General features: G+C 38.8%; 1 protein-coding gene across 1 annotated transcript in view; it reads right to left on the reverse strand.

Annotated features, from left to right (window-relative positions):
* LOC140166312 (cryptochrome-1-like) overlaps window positions 1–13,302 on the reverse strand; it is a 50,531-nt gene that overhangs the window by 21,926 nt on the left and 15,303 nt on the right. Inside the window, exons 2-6 of the mRNA XM_072189730.1 lie at window positions 5,695–5,965; window positions 4,700–4,851; window positions 3,029–3,168; window positions 1,595–1,737; window positions 216–391 (exon numbers count right to left, since the gene is read on the reverse strand). Of these exons, the coding sequence (XP_072045831.1) occupies window positions 216–391; window positions 1,595–1,737; window positions 3,029–3,168; window positions 4,700–4,826 (586 nt within the window). The 5' untranslated portion in view covers window positions 4,827–4,851; window positions 5,695–5,965. The remainder of the gene's footprint in view (window positions 1–215; window positions 392–1,594; window positions 1,738–3,028; window positions 3,169–4,699; window positions 4,852–5,694; window positions 5,966–13,302) is intronic.

A 13,302-nucleotide genomic window follows, 5' to 3' on the forward strand; every position in this document is an offset into this window, starting at 1 on the left:
TCCTTAAACAGATCAGCCATAAAATCATGAGGCACTTAACTAGTAGTCCCAATTTCCTATTCAAGGCACCCAAAATACTAAAATTGAGCAGTTTTAATAGTTAAAACTGCTCAATTTTAGTATTTTGGGTGCCTTGAAATGCCTTGAAATAATATTAAAATAATAAAAGAAATCATCTTGCTCAGGGTGAGACAAACAAATTAAAGTAAGCATACCTATTTTTTCAAAAGCTGGTAGACCATAGAGTTTTTGACTATTGGGCAAGACCGCAAGTTTGACCTTGCGGAAGTCTGGCGTTGGGGTAGGACGTTCAGGTTGCCCCATTGATTGTACAATCTCCTGAAAACCGGCAAACGTGATCGGAGGTTTTCCACCATTCTCGTCGATAACCCTAGAAAGGGAATAACGATAACACATTTATATTACTGAAAAAATACTTATATTCAACTTATCTTGAATTTGATGAAATATATCAACAGACCTTTTAAACATCTTCTAAATTCTTCAGTTACTTACGATGCATACGATGTAAACATAAATAATGTTTCTAAGTCTTATCGTTAACAAAATATAAATTATTCTTCTCATGTAAATATTTTGATTGACCCTGAAACTAGTTTTCTGCAGTCTGTGTGTGTGTGTGTTCACTTGTACGTATTGAAATATATGGAGAAAAACACACCTTTTCAGACCTAACCTTTCTTCAGCATTTTTATGCAAACTCAATTAGGGCTTATAAATTATTAAAATTACATCTGAATCCAAAGTCCTTCCACCAACTCAAACAAATTTTTTTTTTTAATTTCCAAACCAGGAGTAGATTCCTTCCCCTATGACTCATACAAATGATGCAATACTACAAGGGTGACATTAAATTCATGGTTTTTCTATACCAACACACACCTATGAGAAATTCTGCTGGTTTGCGAGCATCATCCATCAGTTATGAATAACTTGGATTGACCCCTTTCTTAAACTATGATTGAGGTTGGTAATAAAGCCGGCAAAGGTTTAATGAATTTTTGCTATACATTGAGTTTGCAGAGCATCCCTAAACAAGCTCAGCACAGACCGGAAATCAGTAATCTTCCATGTCTCATAAGCCAGCTTTGATTTCTTTTCGTTAAGAAATAATTTAATTTAAATAATTTGAGATGGGACTTGCTTTTATAATAATATCATTAAAAAAAATTAATAACAGTACCGTATTCATTCCAAGCTTAACAAAGTCATTTTGTGTGGGCGCTTATTTTTACCTGGTTTACCTAATTTTTTCGTAAGGGGCGTTTATTAGAGACAAATTGATGTAGGGTATAAAAGGGCCCTGAGACATTCTAGTTGCTTTTCTGATGCAGAAAATGTTTTGCAATTTCACACAAGACTTGTAGTCCTCCAGCTATTTCACTGTATCGACGTCTATCTGTCACTTCAACATTAATGGTACCCTTTAGCAAATTGAAAATACCCTGGGTGGGCGCTTATTGGGGCATGGGCGCTTATTGGAATGAATACGGTACATCATTTTAATACTAATAGGACACATACTAATTAATTAGTGCTGCTTCCAGTTTTGATATTCCTTGGCAATACTTACTCATATGGATTCCACAGTGTATGGGACACAGCCTCTTTCCACTCAACGTTCATCTTATCGCATAGATCTTTGACAGAGGTATCTCTTTCTTGCCACACAGGTTCTGGGTCTTGTTCAAATGCTACATGTGTCACCTCCCATTCCTGTTGATGAATACATATTGAATACGCTCATGAAAATATGTGCAATGTCAGGTGATTAAATATGTGAGGTATGCGGGGCACATCATCATCATCCCTATATCTTTGTGTCAAAAATTGCTGTGATAGTACAGCGAATCCTCTTGTTTTTCAACAGCTACGCATGGCGATTTTGTTCGAGATAGGCTGAGGGACTCAGGCTAAGCATACCATGACTATCATATGAGATACCACAAAGTGTCTATATTCTACATATTATTACGATTTGTGCATGCTCTAGTACCCCATATGATGTTTCTATTACAAGAAAAATCGATTTGTTTTCAGGTAAAACCAGGGTTTTGTTTCCAGTACACTAACTCGAAAAGCAATACCCTAATTAGCGGGGCCTTGCAGCTTGCTGTGGATATCTTTTACTGCATTTTATAAGTAAAGATTTTGAAATCCAAAGTAAAAATTGTGATAAATTTTAATTTTGAGAATTACAATTATACTTTGTAGGTATAAAGGAACACGTTTAGCCCATTCAGTTAAGTTCCAGGTGCAAGTCCTATAACACAATGCATATGTAAACTTTCTTTATCTGTGTCAATAATAGAATATTGATTTCAACGGAGTATTGAGCTGTATGGAAAAAATATTTATAATACAGGGCGTTGACACTGTGCGGGGTATATTGGACAGACTGAGATACTAAAAAACTCTGCCTAAATAGTATTATGATATTAAGGACTCGGACTCCAACTCGGAACATTGAGGACTCAGACTCGGACATCGAAGACTAAGACTCGGACTTGGACACCAGGGACTCTGATTTGGATACGGTGGACTTTCAAAAATCGGTGATGAGTTGTTTGTTTATCAAAAACTTCCTAAGTGCGGATAGGTTTGCGCAGGGTTCGGCCTTTAGTTGATGTGATCTGATTGTGAAAATTCATCATGGCAGCAAAATTACAGCGCCTTGAATCCTCAGAGATCTGGAAAAAGGCGCTATATAAATCCAAAATTTTTTAGTATTATTTTATTTACTTGACTACAGCATTGCATGAATTAAACACCTTAAAATTATGAAAGTTAAACAGTGCCCATTTGAAACTAAATTTCCCTAAAATATATGGTGTATGCCACTTTTGGTAATAAATAACAAATAAAAGAGGTTGGACTGGTACATGAGCTTGAAGTGGCCCCTGGTTCACATAAAATCAGGAGCTAATTTGAATTAAAAAAGTGGCTGTTGGTTGAGACACCCTAATTTTCACCCTTGGAAGTTACTGATCACAGGCAAAATAGCTACCTTGATAATTTTAGCAAATATTTCCGTAGGTTTTCCTTGGAATGTGTAGAAGAAGCCACCCTGTTGAACAAACTGACGCTCCAAATCCTGTAAGGATTGGTATAAGAATCGCCAACGATTGTACCCACATAGGGTAGTACCTGAAAATGAGATGCGATGAGAGATATTAAAGAGGAGAGTAGATTAGACAAGATGACAATACACTGGGCTTCAAAGAAGAACGGCACTCCCCTTGCTCAGATTGACGCGAGCGCCCTGTTAATGAGCGATATACGTGGAGCTTTGTGTTCACTTTAAGGGTGCCGATCTGCACAGACCAACAATTTCACACACAATCGGCCAATCAGATTATCGGTCTGTTGCTATGATTGTCAGACAATTGATTCAGCCAATCAGAACCCCACTTCTGTGTTTACGCTCTGCACACTCTCAAATGTAAACAAGTACCGTTCTTCTCTGACAAAAACTTTAGAATAGAATTGTTTTGTCGTCTTCATAATAAACATACATTAGTATAATATACAAATCTTGGGAGAAGGGGAAGCACAGGATTTCCAATGTGCATATATATTAGACACATTTTCGTTACGATGTAAATTAATATGATCATAATGAGGACACATCTATACTTTGTTCGGTTTACAAGTGCGCAAAAAAAATTGCGATTCATTAACATTGTGTATAGGTGACCCCGGAGTGACGTCATAAGCCGTTGACCTCCGTTGACAACAAATCTGATTCAGAAGTCAAATTTGTAGTTTTCTGTGGTTTGTCCCTTTTCAAATCGGCCAAAATACTACCATTTTTATAACTTAAAGAAATGGAGCTCAGACAAACTGGCATTATAATAAAGGAGAGAAAAAATCAGAACCGTTCGGATTCGAACCAGCGTGCACTAACGATTACATGTCGTTGGCTCACCACCACACGCCATAACAGCTCATGGCGGATCAGCCGGCGAATTGAACATGTAATGATTTTATTCTCTCGTAAATGTCGCACGGCCAATGTAAATTAATTATAATTAAAGAGGGCGGCCTATCTGCTGTGTCATAGCATGACATCAGTCAATATGAGACATTAAATATTAAATGCGAGGATCCAGAGGATACATGCCTGAGAAAATATATAATAATTAAAGAAATGGAGCTCAGACAAACTGGCATTATAAAAAAGGAAAAAAAAAATCAGAACCGTTCGGATTCGAACCAGCGTGCACTAACGATTACATGTCGTTGGCTCACCACCACACGCCATAACAGCTCATGGCGGAAAAATCATTACATGTTCAATTCGCCGGCTGATCCGCCATGAGCTGTTATGGCGTGTGGTGGTTTCAACATAGAGAGAAGGATGATTTATTTATGCGCACATGCAATATAACACATGCAAATGAATAGGGGATGACCCTTTGACCCCATATTTGTATATGCAATATTAGGCACATTCTCGGTAGGATAATTCCATGAAACTGGAAGGATTATGAACAATTTTTGTGCTTGTTTTATTACTAATAAAACAAAAGTACAAAAGTTATCTTTTTATCAATAACACTAGTAGGAAAACAAGTATTTTAATGTATTTTTTGTAAATCACTATAAATCATTTTGATAATGTGTCAGAGGTCATTCCTATCTTCAGATCATCTATTCTAATTTTGCATCATCCTACCTGCCACTTCTCCATCAAATATGAATACAGGATACACAACATCCACTGTGTCCAGAAGATACATCAATGCCGGGTTGTCATGGATACGAAGCCCATGACGAAACCAAATGATCCCAACACCTCCCATGATGATTAGGTCTTAAGTGCTCTATCTGGACAATGAATGAAAACGAAATGGAGTTAATTACACTTTGAACAATGGAGTCAAATGACCAGGTGTCATTGTTATAATTATACCTATAATTAGCCCCGGATAATTAGCACCCCAGAAGTGGATTTCACTAGTATAAATTTACGATACATCACAAATCAACTCCCATATTACACAGAGGATGATTTAAGGACTTCCCATCATGCACTGTAAGAGTGTTATTACCATAGTTTCAACTGCCACTTTACTTTTCAAATCCTATTTTGGAAAGCTCATATTTTTCTCACTAACATACTGAAATTATTGATAAAAACAATAAGATACAAAGAAAATATAAATTGATATATTTTGAAAACCGTATGTCCGATTGACTCCAAACAAAAGGCATATTGATCAGTGTACTTTGCTCTATACTCAATTAATATGTTTAAAACATGCTTAGAGCACTTTTATTATAATGCCTCCATAACCACCTTAAAGTAACACAAAAAAGTGAAAATTAGAGCAAACTTTCAGCATATATACTCAAGATTTTGAATGCTTAGACTTGTTCCAAGTTCCAAGTCTTTGATTTTTGTGACATTGTCAGAAAACATGCTGAAAATGCATGTTTTTGGCTCTTTCTTCAAGAAATTAGCAAAATAGTGAACTTTTTCTTTTATCTCCCGTTGGCGTTAGGACTAAATGATTGATTAGAATTGAGCTATGTTTCCTTTGGCAAAACTTGCTAATATTTTTTTTATCCCCAAAAATGAGTGCTGTATTTGTCTGGAATAGGGAGTAGACAGTAAATAGTCAACTTTTTTTTACAAACATTTAAAAATCACACAAAATCAGCACTTACCTATTTATGCATGCAAGAATCAAAACCCAGATTCTAGTCCACTAAATTCTTCACGTTAATTGCACCATAATACATAGAAATGCATTTATGCATACACCATTATCCTGATATAGATCCAATATGTCAGTCAGATGGAGATTGTCCAGTCGTCCCTATTTTATATCCATGTGTGCACAGAGCATTGGGTCACAGTGACTTCAAAGAATTGTGCAAGATGCGTAGTCTGCCGTGCACTTATCTCCGTTGGTTTGCGACAAACACAAATTCACACCTGTGCACAGAAGCAGAAATATAAAAATACTATAAATAGTGCATCTTTCAAGGAGTATCGCGTGTAAAATAGAGATCTGCAGATAGGTTAATAGAATTTGCTCACTCTATAAAATAGAGATAAATATACAGTTGGAGTATCATAGGCTCCCGGGAAAATTTTTAATATGTGGGGGCATTGTGCAGGAGGGAAGTGTGGAAGCTTTTGAAATGCATGAAATTTACATGTATTGTACCTGGAATTATGAATCATACCTTAAAATTATTGATATTATAAATTTATGACTTTTATCTGAAATTATTGGGGGCCATAGGGTACTTGGCCCCCTCACCAAAATTATTGGGGGTTAAAGTAAAAGTTTTAACTTTTTTTGTTGTAGTAAATTGCAGTTCAATTGGTCAAAATGTAAAAACAAATCAAAGGTAAACTGTCTAGTAATTGAGTAAATCAAAAGCGCCCTTTGGTACACACCTAGCGTACTAATTTAGGTCAAATATAATCATTTACAATCAAAAGATTACAATAATTTACAATACCGAAAGAGCCCGGGTGTAAGAGTGCTAAGTTTCATGCTACATAATCAGTGGCTCCGAACTGGGGGGGCCAGCCCCTCAATAATTTTGGTGAGGGGCCCAAGTACCCTAGAGCCCCCCCAATAATCTGAGGTAAAATTCATAATTTTAGGTCAAATTCAAAAATTTTCGGTAAAATTCATAAATTTTTCGGGTAAAATTCATAAATTTTCGGTAAAATTCATAAATTTTAGGGTAAAATTCATAAATTTTAGGGTAAAATTCATAATTTTAGGGTATAATTCAAAATGTAAGGTACAATTCATGTAAAAATGTATGCATTCAATACCCCCCGCGCCCACCCCTTTAGCGTTTAGCACCTGCAGGAGGCCAAAAATGTTGGGCCCCCAATATTCAAAATCTTCCGGAGCCTCTGATAATTTATAATTTCATGCTTTTTGCACTTCATGAATTTAAAGCTATACCAGGAAAATAACAAAGTACATTATCCTTTTGTGTAAAGATCTATTTCGATAAATTGCAAAGAGGCTACATATTGAAACTAAGTTGACAAAGCACTAAAACCTTTGCTCACTGAAAATGTCCAATTTTGATAAGTGTATCATATACCAAAATTGAACAAAATCAAGGTCAGCCCTTTTCACAAATTTCTTTTTTTTAGATGTTAGTTTATAATTGTAATGGTTTTTTATTACTTTTTCTCTGTATAAATTTCATTTCAAAGCTAAATTTGGCCAACAACAAGGTTTTGCTGCAACTGTTCAAATCTTGGGTTACTCTTATTAAAATGTACGCTGCAACATCAATATTGGAGCCATTGCAACAAACGAGGTATCATAATGTGCAAAAATATATTCTGCTTCGAATGCATATCCCAAATTGTAGATCAACCGATTTGGAATAATGGTCATTCATAAGGTGGTAATTACTGAATGGTAGTTAGGTGTTTATATTTATACATCAAGTGTTTCATGCGCGTAATTTTGGGGGGGGCTAGCCCCCCCGGGGTAAAAGCAGAGGGCGGCAAAAATGAAGGGGCGGCAAAAACAGGGGCGGCAAAAAGCGAAGAAGCGGCAAAAAGAATTAGTAAATAAAAAAAAGGGCGGAAAAAAAACGCATCAAAAATTTTGAAAAAATGGTACTATGTATATATCAAAATGCTTTTAGGGCGCTTGAAACCCTTTTTTTTTTTTGCTCTTCACTTTTCAAACGACCGATAAAAAAATTGGGTCAAGGGGAGGCAAAATTGAATTTTCTTCAGCCCCCGGGGTTGGGGCGGCCACGGTACACCACTGTGTTTTATATCAAGTGTTCATACACCAACATTTATAATCAGTTGAATTTTAAGCAGATCTATTTTAAATCTTGTATCATGACTAGAATTGCCTATGAGTCAATGAAAGAATAAAATTACCATTCTCTACTAAACTGTAAAGTATGAAATGTTCATGTGCATGAAATTTTTTGAAAACTCCAAGAGTGCAGTTCATTCACAACATTTTCATGCACAAGAACATATTTTTTCTTCCTATACATGTACACCTTTAGAGAAATGTACACATTTCATGGATTTTCTCCAAAATGCAAAATTTTAACACTGCGAAAATATAGGTGTTTTCCAGCATGTCCTGGATTTGGTTAACCCCTGTATTCATTCTAGCTAATAGCTTTGTCTCTTTCTATTATTTTAAGGTAGTACCACAGCAGCTGAAAGGAGTATCCCATCATGCATTGCAGTATATCTGCTTGCTCCATAGCAAATGTATACAAAATATAAACAATTAAGAGCTGCTTAGATATTGAGAGCTATAGATTCACAATTCTCTATGGGTGATATTTTTTCAAACAAAAGTCTAAGCTTCCCTGATTTAAGAGAGTAATTGAAAGTTGAAGTGTAATGTATGCAATTTCATTTATTTTTAGCTTGTTATTAATATTAGGTCTACTTGGCCAGTTTCACTCTCCTTTTCAGGTTTTTATTTTTATATAAAAATGTTCAGATTTTTAGAATAATTCATTCTCAAGCCACATGGGAGTTGCTCAGGTTTTCTAGGGTATTTACAAACAATCTATGCCTATGGTCTAATGTAGTACAAGGTCAAGTTTTATGGATTTTCCCAAATACTGGTATGTCCAAGGATTTTATTACGGGGTCTGTGATTGGTCAGTGAAGGAGGCTATTTTTACAATTATTATTTTTACCATCTCCAGGAGTACAATGCCCTACTGAACTGGGTTGTGGTTTTATGGCTTTTTTCCAAAAATGTCCAATCTTGAGGTGCAAACAGTCAAATAGTGTATTACACTGATTCAGTATCAGCTAGTATCCTGCTGCAAATAAACTAGCATGGTTTGGGAATTTCATATTTAGTTGGTCGAGATATTCCTCTCTCATAGATGCAGAAGTGTACTGATAAATAGACAGTGTTTTTGTCCAATACACCTCTGGGTGCAATTGGAATTATTAAATCAAAGCAATTTGTTTCAAAGTGCTTCTCATACCAGAAATGAACAGTTTTTTACCAATAAATGATCAAGCATTTGTCAATACTATGCTTTTCCAAATGGAGGAAAAATGGAGGAAAAGCTCATGGGAGAAACAAGGCAGTTCTCGAACCACGAGTGAGTCTCGCCTGCTTTCGCGACCGCCTGCTTTCGCGATTACTTTTGGTAGAAGTAAATGAACCTACAACAACCCATGGTGATTTGCCTGTTCAATTTGAGCTTGATTGGACCAATATTGAAATTGGCTGATGGTGACTGTACCCACCAAGTCTCATGCCCATCCGACAGTTTTTACTAATTTGACCTCAGATGACCCCCTAGTGACCCCGAAATGACCTTCCAAAAATTTGGCTCTAAATGTTGAGTGTACCCATCAAGTTTCATGCCCATATGACAGTTTTTAGTAATATGACCTCAGATGACCCCTGAGTGACTTCAGATGACCTTGCAATGACTGTCCAAAAATTTGGCTCTAAAAGATGACTGTACCCACCAAGTTTCATGCCGATACGACAGTTTTTAGTAATTTGACCTCAGATGACCCCTGGATGACCTTGGGTGGCCTTTACCAGCACTAACCAATACAAACTTGTTCTGTCTGGGGTGAAGATACACCCACCCACCCACCAAGTTTGAAGAATATGCGACCCCTAGTCTCAGAGAAAATAGGTTTTTGCATTTTATGCATAAATTATGCAAATTAGGTACTTAATTACCATATTTTGCTCTGAAAATCGAATCAGGAATCATGCTACCCTCTACCAAGTTTCATCATCATAGCGCTTAGGGTTCTTACAGATCCCCAGATACAGCTCCACAAGGCAGATTTCTTCAGATTTCCAACCATATTTGTAGAAGCGTTCCCCATAAATTATGCAAATTAACAACTAAATGCACATACTTTTCGCTGAAAAACTAATCAGGTGATCAGCAGGTGTGTATTGTTCCTGCCACCAGGTTTCGTTACCATACGCCCGGCGGATCTTGAGATAGTCTGTCCACAAACTCTGCTATCAATTTACGCTGATTTTCACATAAATTATGCAAATTAGCTATGTTCATTTGCATATTTTTCACCAAAAACATACGGTTACGGAGCAAACTTGGATATCCTTCCTCCCACCAAGTAGCGTCCCCGTAGGTCTTACGGTTCCCCAGATACAGCTCCGGACGGACACACACATATACACCCCCACACACACACACGGACAGACAGAAAATAGTGATTACCAAGTCCCACCCTGAACAAAGTTCAGGCGAGACAAAAAGGGATCGACCTACCGACCCTCCAAAATTTGTCTTGGGAAGGGCAACCAAACAATGTGTTTTGGCCTAATTATGTTATGTACTTGCAGGGCCTCCTTGGAAATCAGTGCTTTGTCATTGAAGGAGCTAACCTGCCTAAAGAAAGTTTAAAGAAAGAAAGAAAGAAACATCTACTCCTTCTGGGGGTTCAGGCCATTCAAATAGCCTTGATTGGTAAGTCTGGTCTGGTTTTGAGTTCACAGAACTTATTCAATCATTACTTTTATAATTTAGCATACGGTATGTCACAGGAGCAAACTGCCTGTCCAATTGCTCTAGTATAGAGCCTCTGCCACTGCCCAATAGCACAAGTAATTGTTATGAGGTCTGTACTACTACCATACCATGCACAGGCAATCTGAGTTTGATGTCGACGCTATGCGCCTCTACTGTTTGGACATCACAATCCAAGGGAACTGACCAAGTTCTACCTGTCCAAGTGACAGGTGGATGGGTAGCTGTATGCATATTCCACTCAACCTGGGAGGTCTCAACTTTGGTTTGGGTGGGGATGTGCGGCTGGGATTCGGAAAATTATGAGTGGACAGTAAAGTGAGAGCGAGGGGTACGGGGACAGTAAAGTGAGAGCGAGGGGTAAGGGGACAGTAAAGCGAGGGGTAGGGAGACAGTAAAGTGAGAGCGAGAGGGTAGGGAGACAGTAAAGTGAGAACGAGGGGGTAGGGGGACAGTAAAGTGAGAGCGAGGGGTAGGGGGACAGTAAAGTGAGAGCGAGAGGGTAGGGAGACAGTAAAGTGAGAACGAGGGGGTAGGGGGACAGTAAAGTGAGAGCGAGGGGTAGGGGGACAGTAAAGTGAGAGCGAGGGGTAGGGGGGACAGTAAAGTGAGAGCAAGGGGTAGGGAGACAGTAAAGTGAGAGCAAGGGGGTAGGGAGACAGTAAAGTGAGAGCGAGGGAGTAGGGGGACAGTAAAGTGAGATCGAGGGGGTAGGGAGACAGTAAAGTGAGAGCGGGGGACGTGGGGGACAGAAAAGTGAGAGCGAGGGGGTTAGGGGACAGTAAAGTGAGAGCGAGGGGGTATGGGGACAGTAATGTGGGAAGAAGGAGGGGGTAGGGGAGAGTAAAGTGAGAGCGAGGGGGTAGGGGACAGTAAAGTGAGAGCAAGGGGTAGGGGACAGTAAAGTGAGAGCAGGGGGTAGGGAGACAGTAAAGTGAGAACAAGGGGGCAGGGTGACAGTAAAGTGAGAACGAAGGAGTAGGGGGACAGTAAAGTTTGAGCGAGGGGGTAGGGAGACAGTAAAGTGAGAGGGGGACAGTAAAGTGAGATCGAGGGGTAGGGAGGCAGTAAAGTGAGAGGGAGGGGGACGTAGGGGGACAGTAAAGTGAGAGTGAGGGTGTTGGGGGACAGTTAAGTGAGAGCGAGGGGGTTGGGGGACAGTAAAGTGAGAGCGAGGGGTAGGGGGACAGTAAAGTGAGAGCGAGGGGGTAGGGGGACAGTAAAGTGAGAGCGAGGGGGTTGGGGACAGTTAAGTGAGAATGAGGGGTAGGGGAGAGTAAAGTGAGAGCGAGGGGCAGGGGGACAGTAAATGAGAGCAGGGGGTAGGGGACAGTAAAGTGAGAGCGAGGGGGTTGTGGGAGAGTAAAATGAGAGTGAGGGGTAGGGGGACAGTAAAGTGAGAGTGAGAGGGTTGAGATTCAGAAGCTGGCATGGGAGGTATAGTGGGGAGAAGGGTTATAGACCCATGGGGGGATGGTGAGACAGAGGGGAACTGGTTAAGAGAGGGTTGAAAAGAATCAAATGGAAAAGGAGAGGGTGTGCTAAGAAAACAGGGAGGGAGAGAGGATTCAAAGAATGTGAGAGGAGAGAGGGTGAGAAACTGAATTCGACTAGTGTGGGGGGAAGCATGGTAAATTTTCAGCATTTAGCCTTATACATGTATACTATGTTATTTGATATCATGAAACAAATGTAACTTTTCTGTGTGCTAACCAACTTGCTTTTTATTTAATAACGTTTCTGAAAGCTTGTCTGGAAGAAACCAGTTTACCCATGCAGAGAAATGGTTGCTTCCGTAATGACTGTTGATGTAAGGTCATTGTGTTTTGAACCGTGATGTTATTGTTGTTATGGTTTACGAGTGCATCATACCACGTCCAATCGTAAGGCCCGTTATGGCCTAGCCATGAACCAATGGGAGTAGACCTAATGTTGATGCGGGTTTGCTTTTGGTTCATATCACATTCAGCTTTCATCAAATTCGGATCGAGAAATTTATTTTTCCGATATTTCTACTTAAGCTTACTAAATTATTCATGGGCCAATTGTCAATTAACTTTGGTGCATCGTATCATTGGTATTCATTGCGTATGGCGATATCTTCTACAATAACCGGGACAAATAATTATGACAGGTTTATCCTTCTAAATATTGCCGGAGATTGGGGTAATTTTTTCATCATGCATCGTTCGGGATGGAGAAGGTCGCAAGAGGAAGTAGAAAAATTAACAGAGCAAGTTACGAAGATACCAGATTTGCGACGTAATTTAATCGCATGTATAACTATAAACAAATCATGGATTATTGTAGCTGTATTTTCGGGGACATTCCTCGGCGAAGACGGCAATTTATATGCCGGGACTATGGAAATCAGATGACACAGGTAATATAGCTACATGGCGCGGGAAACAAAACATTTATCAAAAATCTGATTCTGCATAAACACAAATTGCAATCGAGGTTTTGATTTTCACGCAACAATTTTTATGAATGAAATGGCATCGTCAAGGTCATTGGACATGCGGACATGCGCAATGAAAATTTGAGGAAGAAAAAATAAGATCTTGAAATTCATGTGCAAAAAATCTACGAAAAATGCACGTACTTTTGGAGGATATGGACCAGTAATAATTCAAAAATCGGCTTTATGAAATACTTTCGAGGCTGCGAAGACAGCGATTTATATGCTTGAACTCTGGCAATCAGATGAGAAAGGCAGCAACGTGGCGCGGGAACTAAAACATTTTATGAATGAAATGG

The sequence above is a fragment of the Amphiura filiformis genome, chromosome 12, assembly GCF_039555335.1.
Source record: "Amphiura filiformis chromosome 12, Afil_fr2py, whole genome shotgun sequence".
NCBI classification, from domain to species: Eukaryota; Metazoa; Echinodermata; class Ophiuroidea; order Amphilepidida; family Amphiuridae; genus Amphiura; species Amphiura filiformis.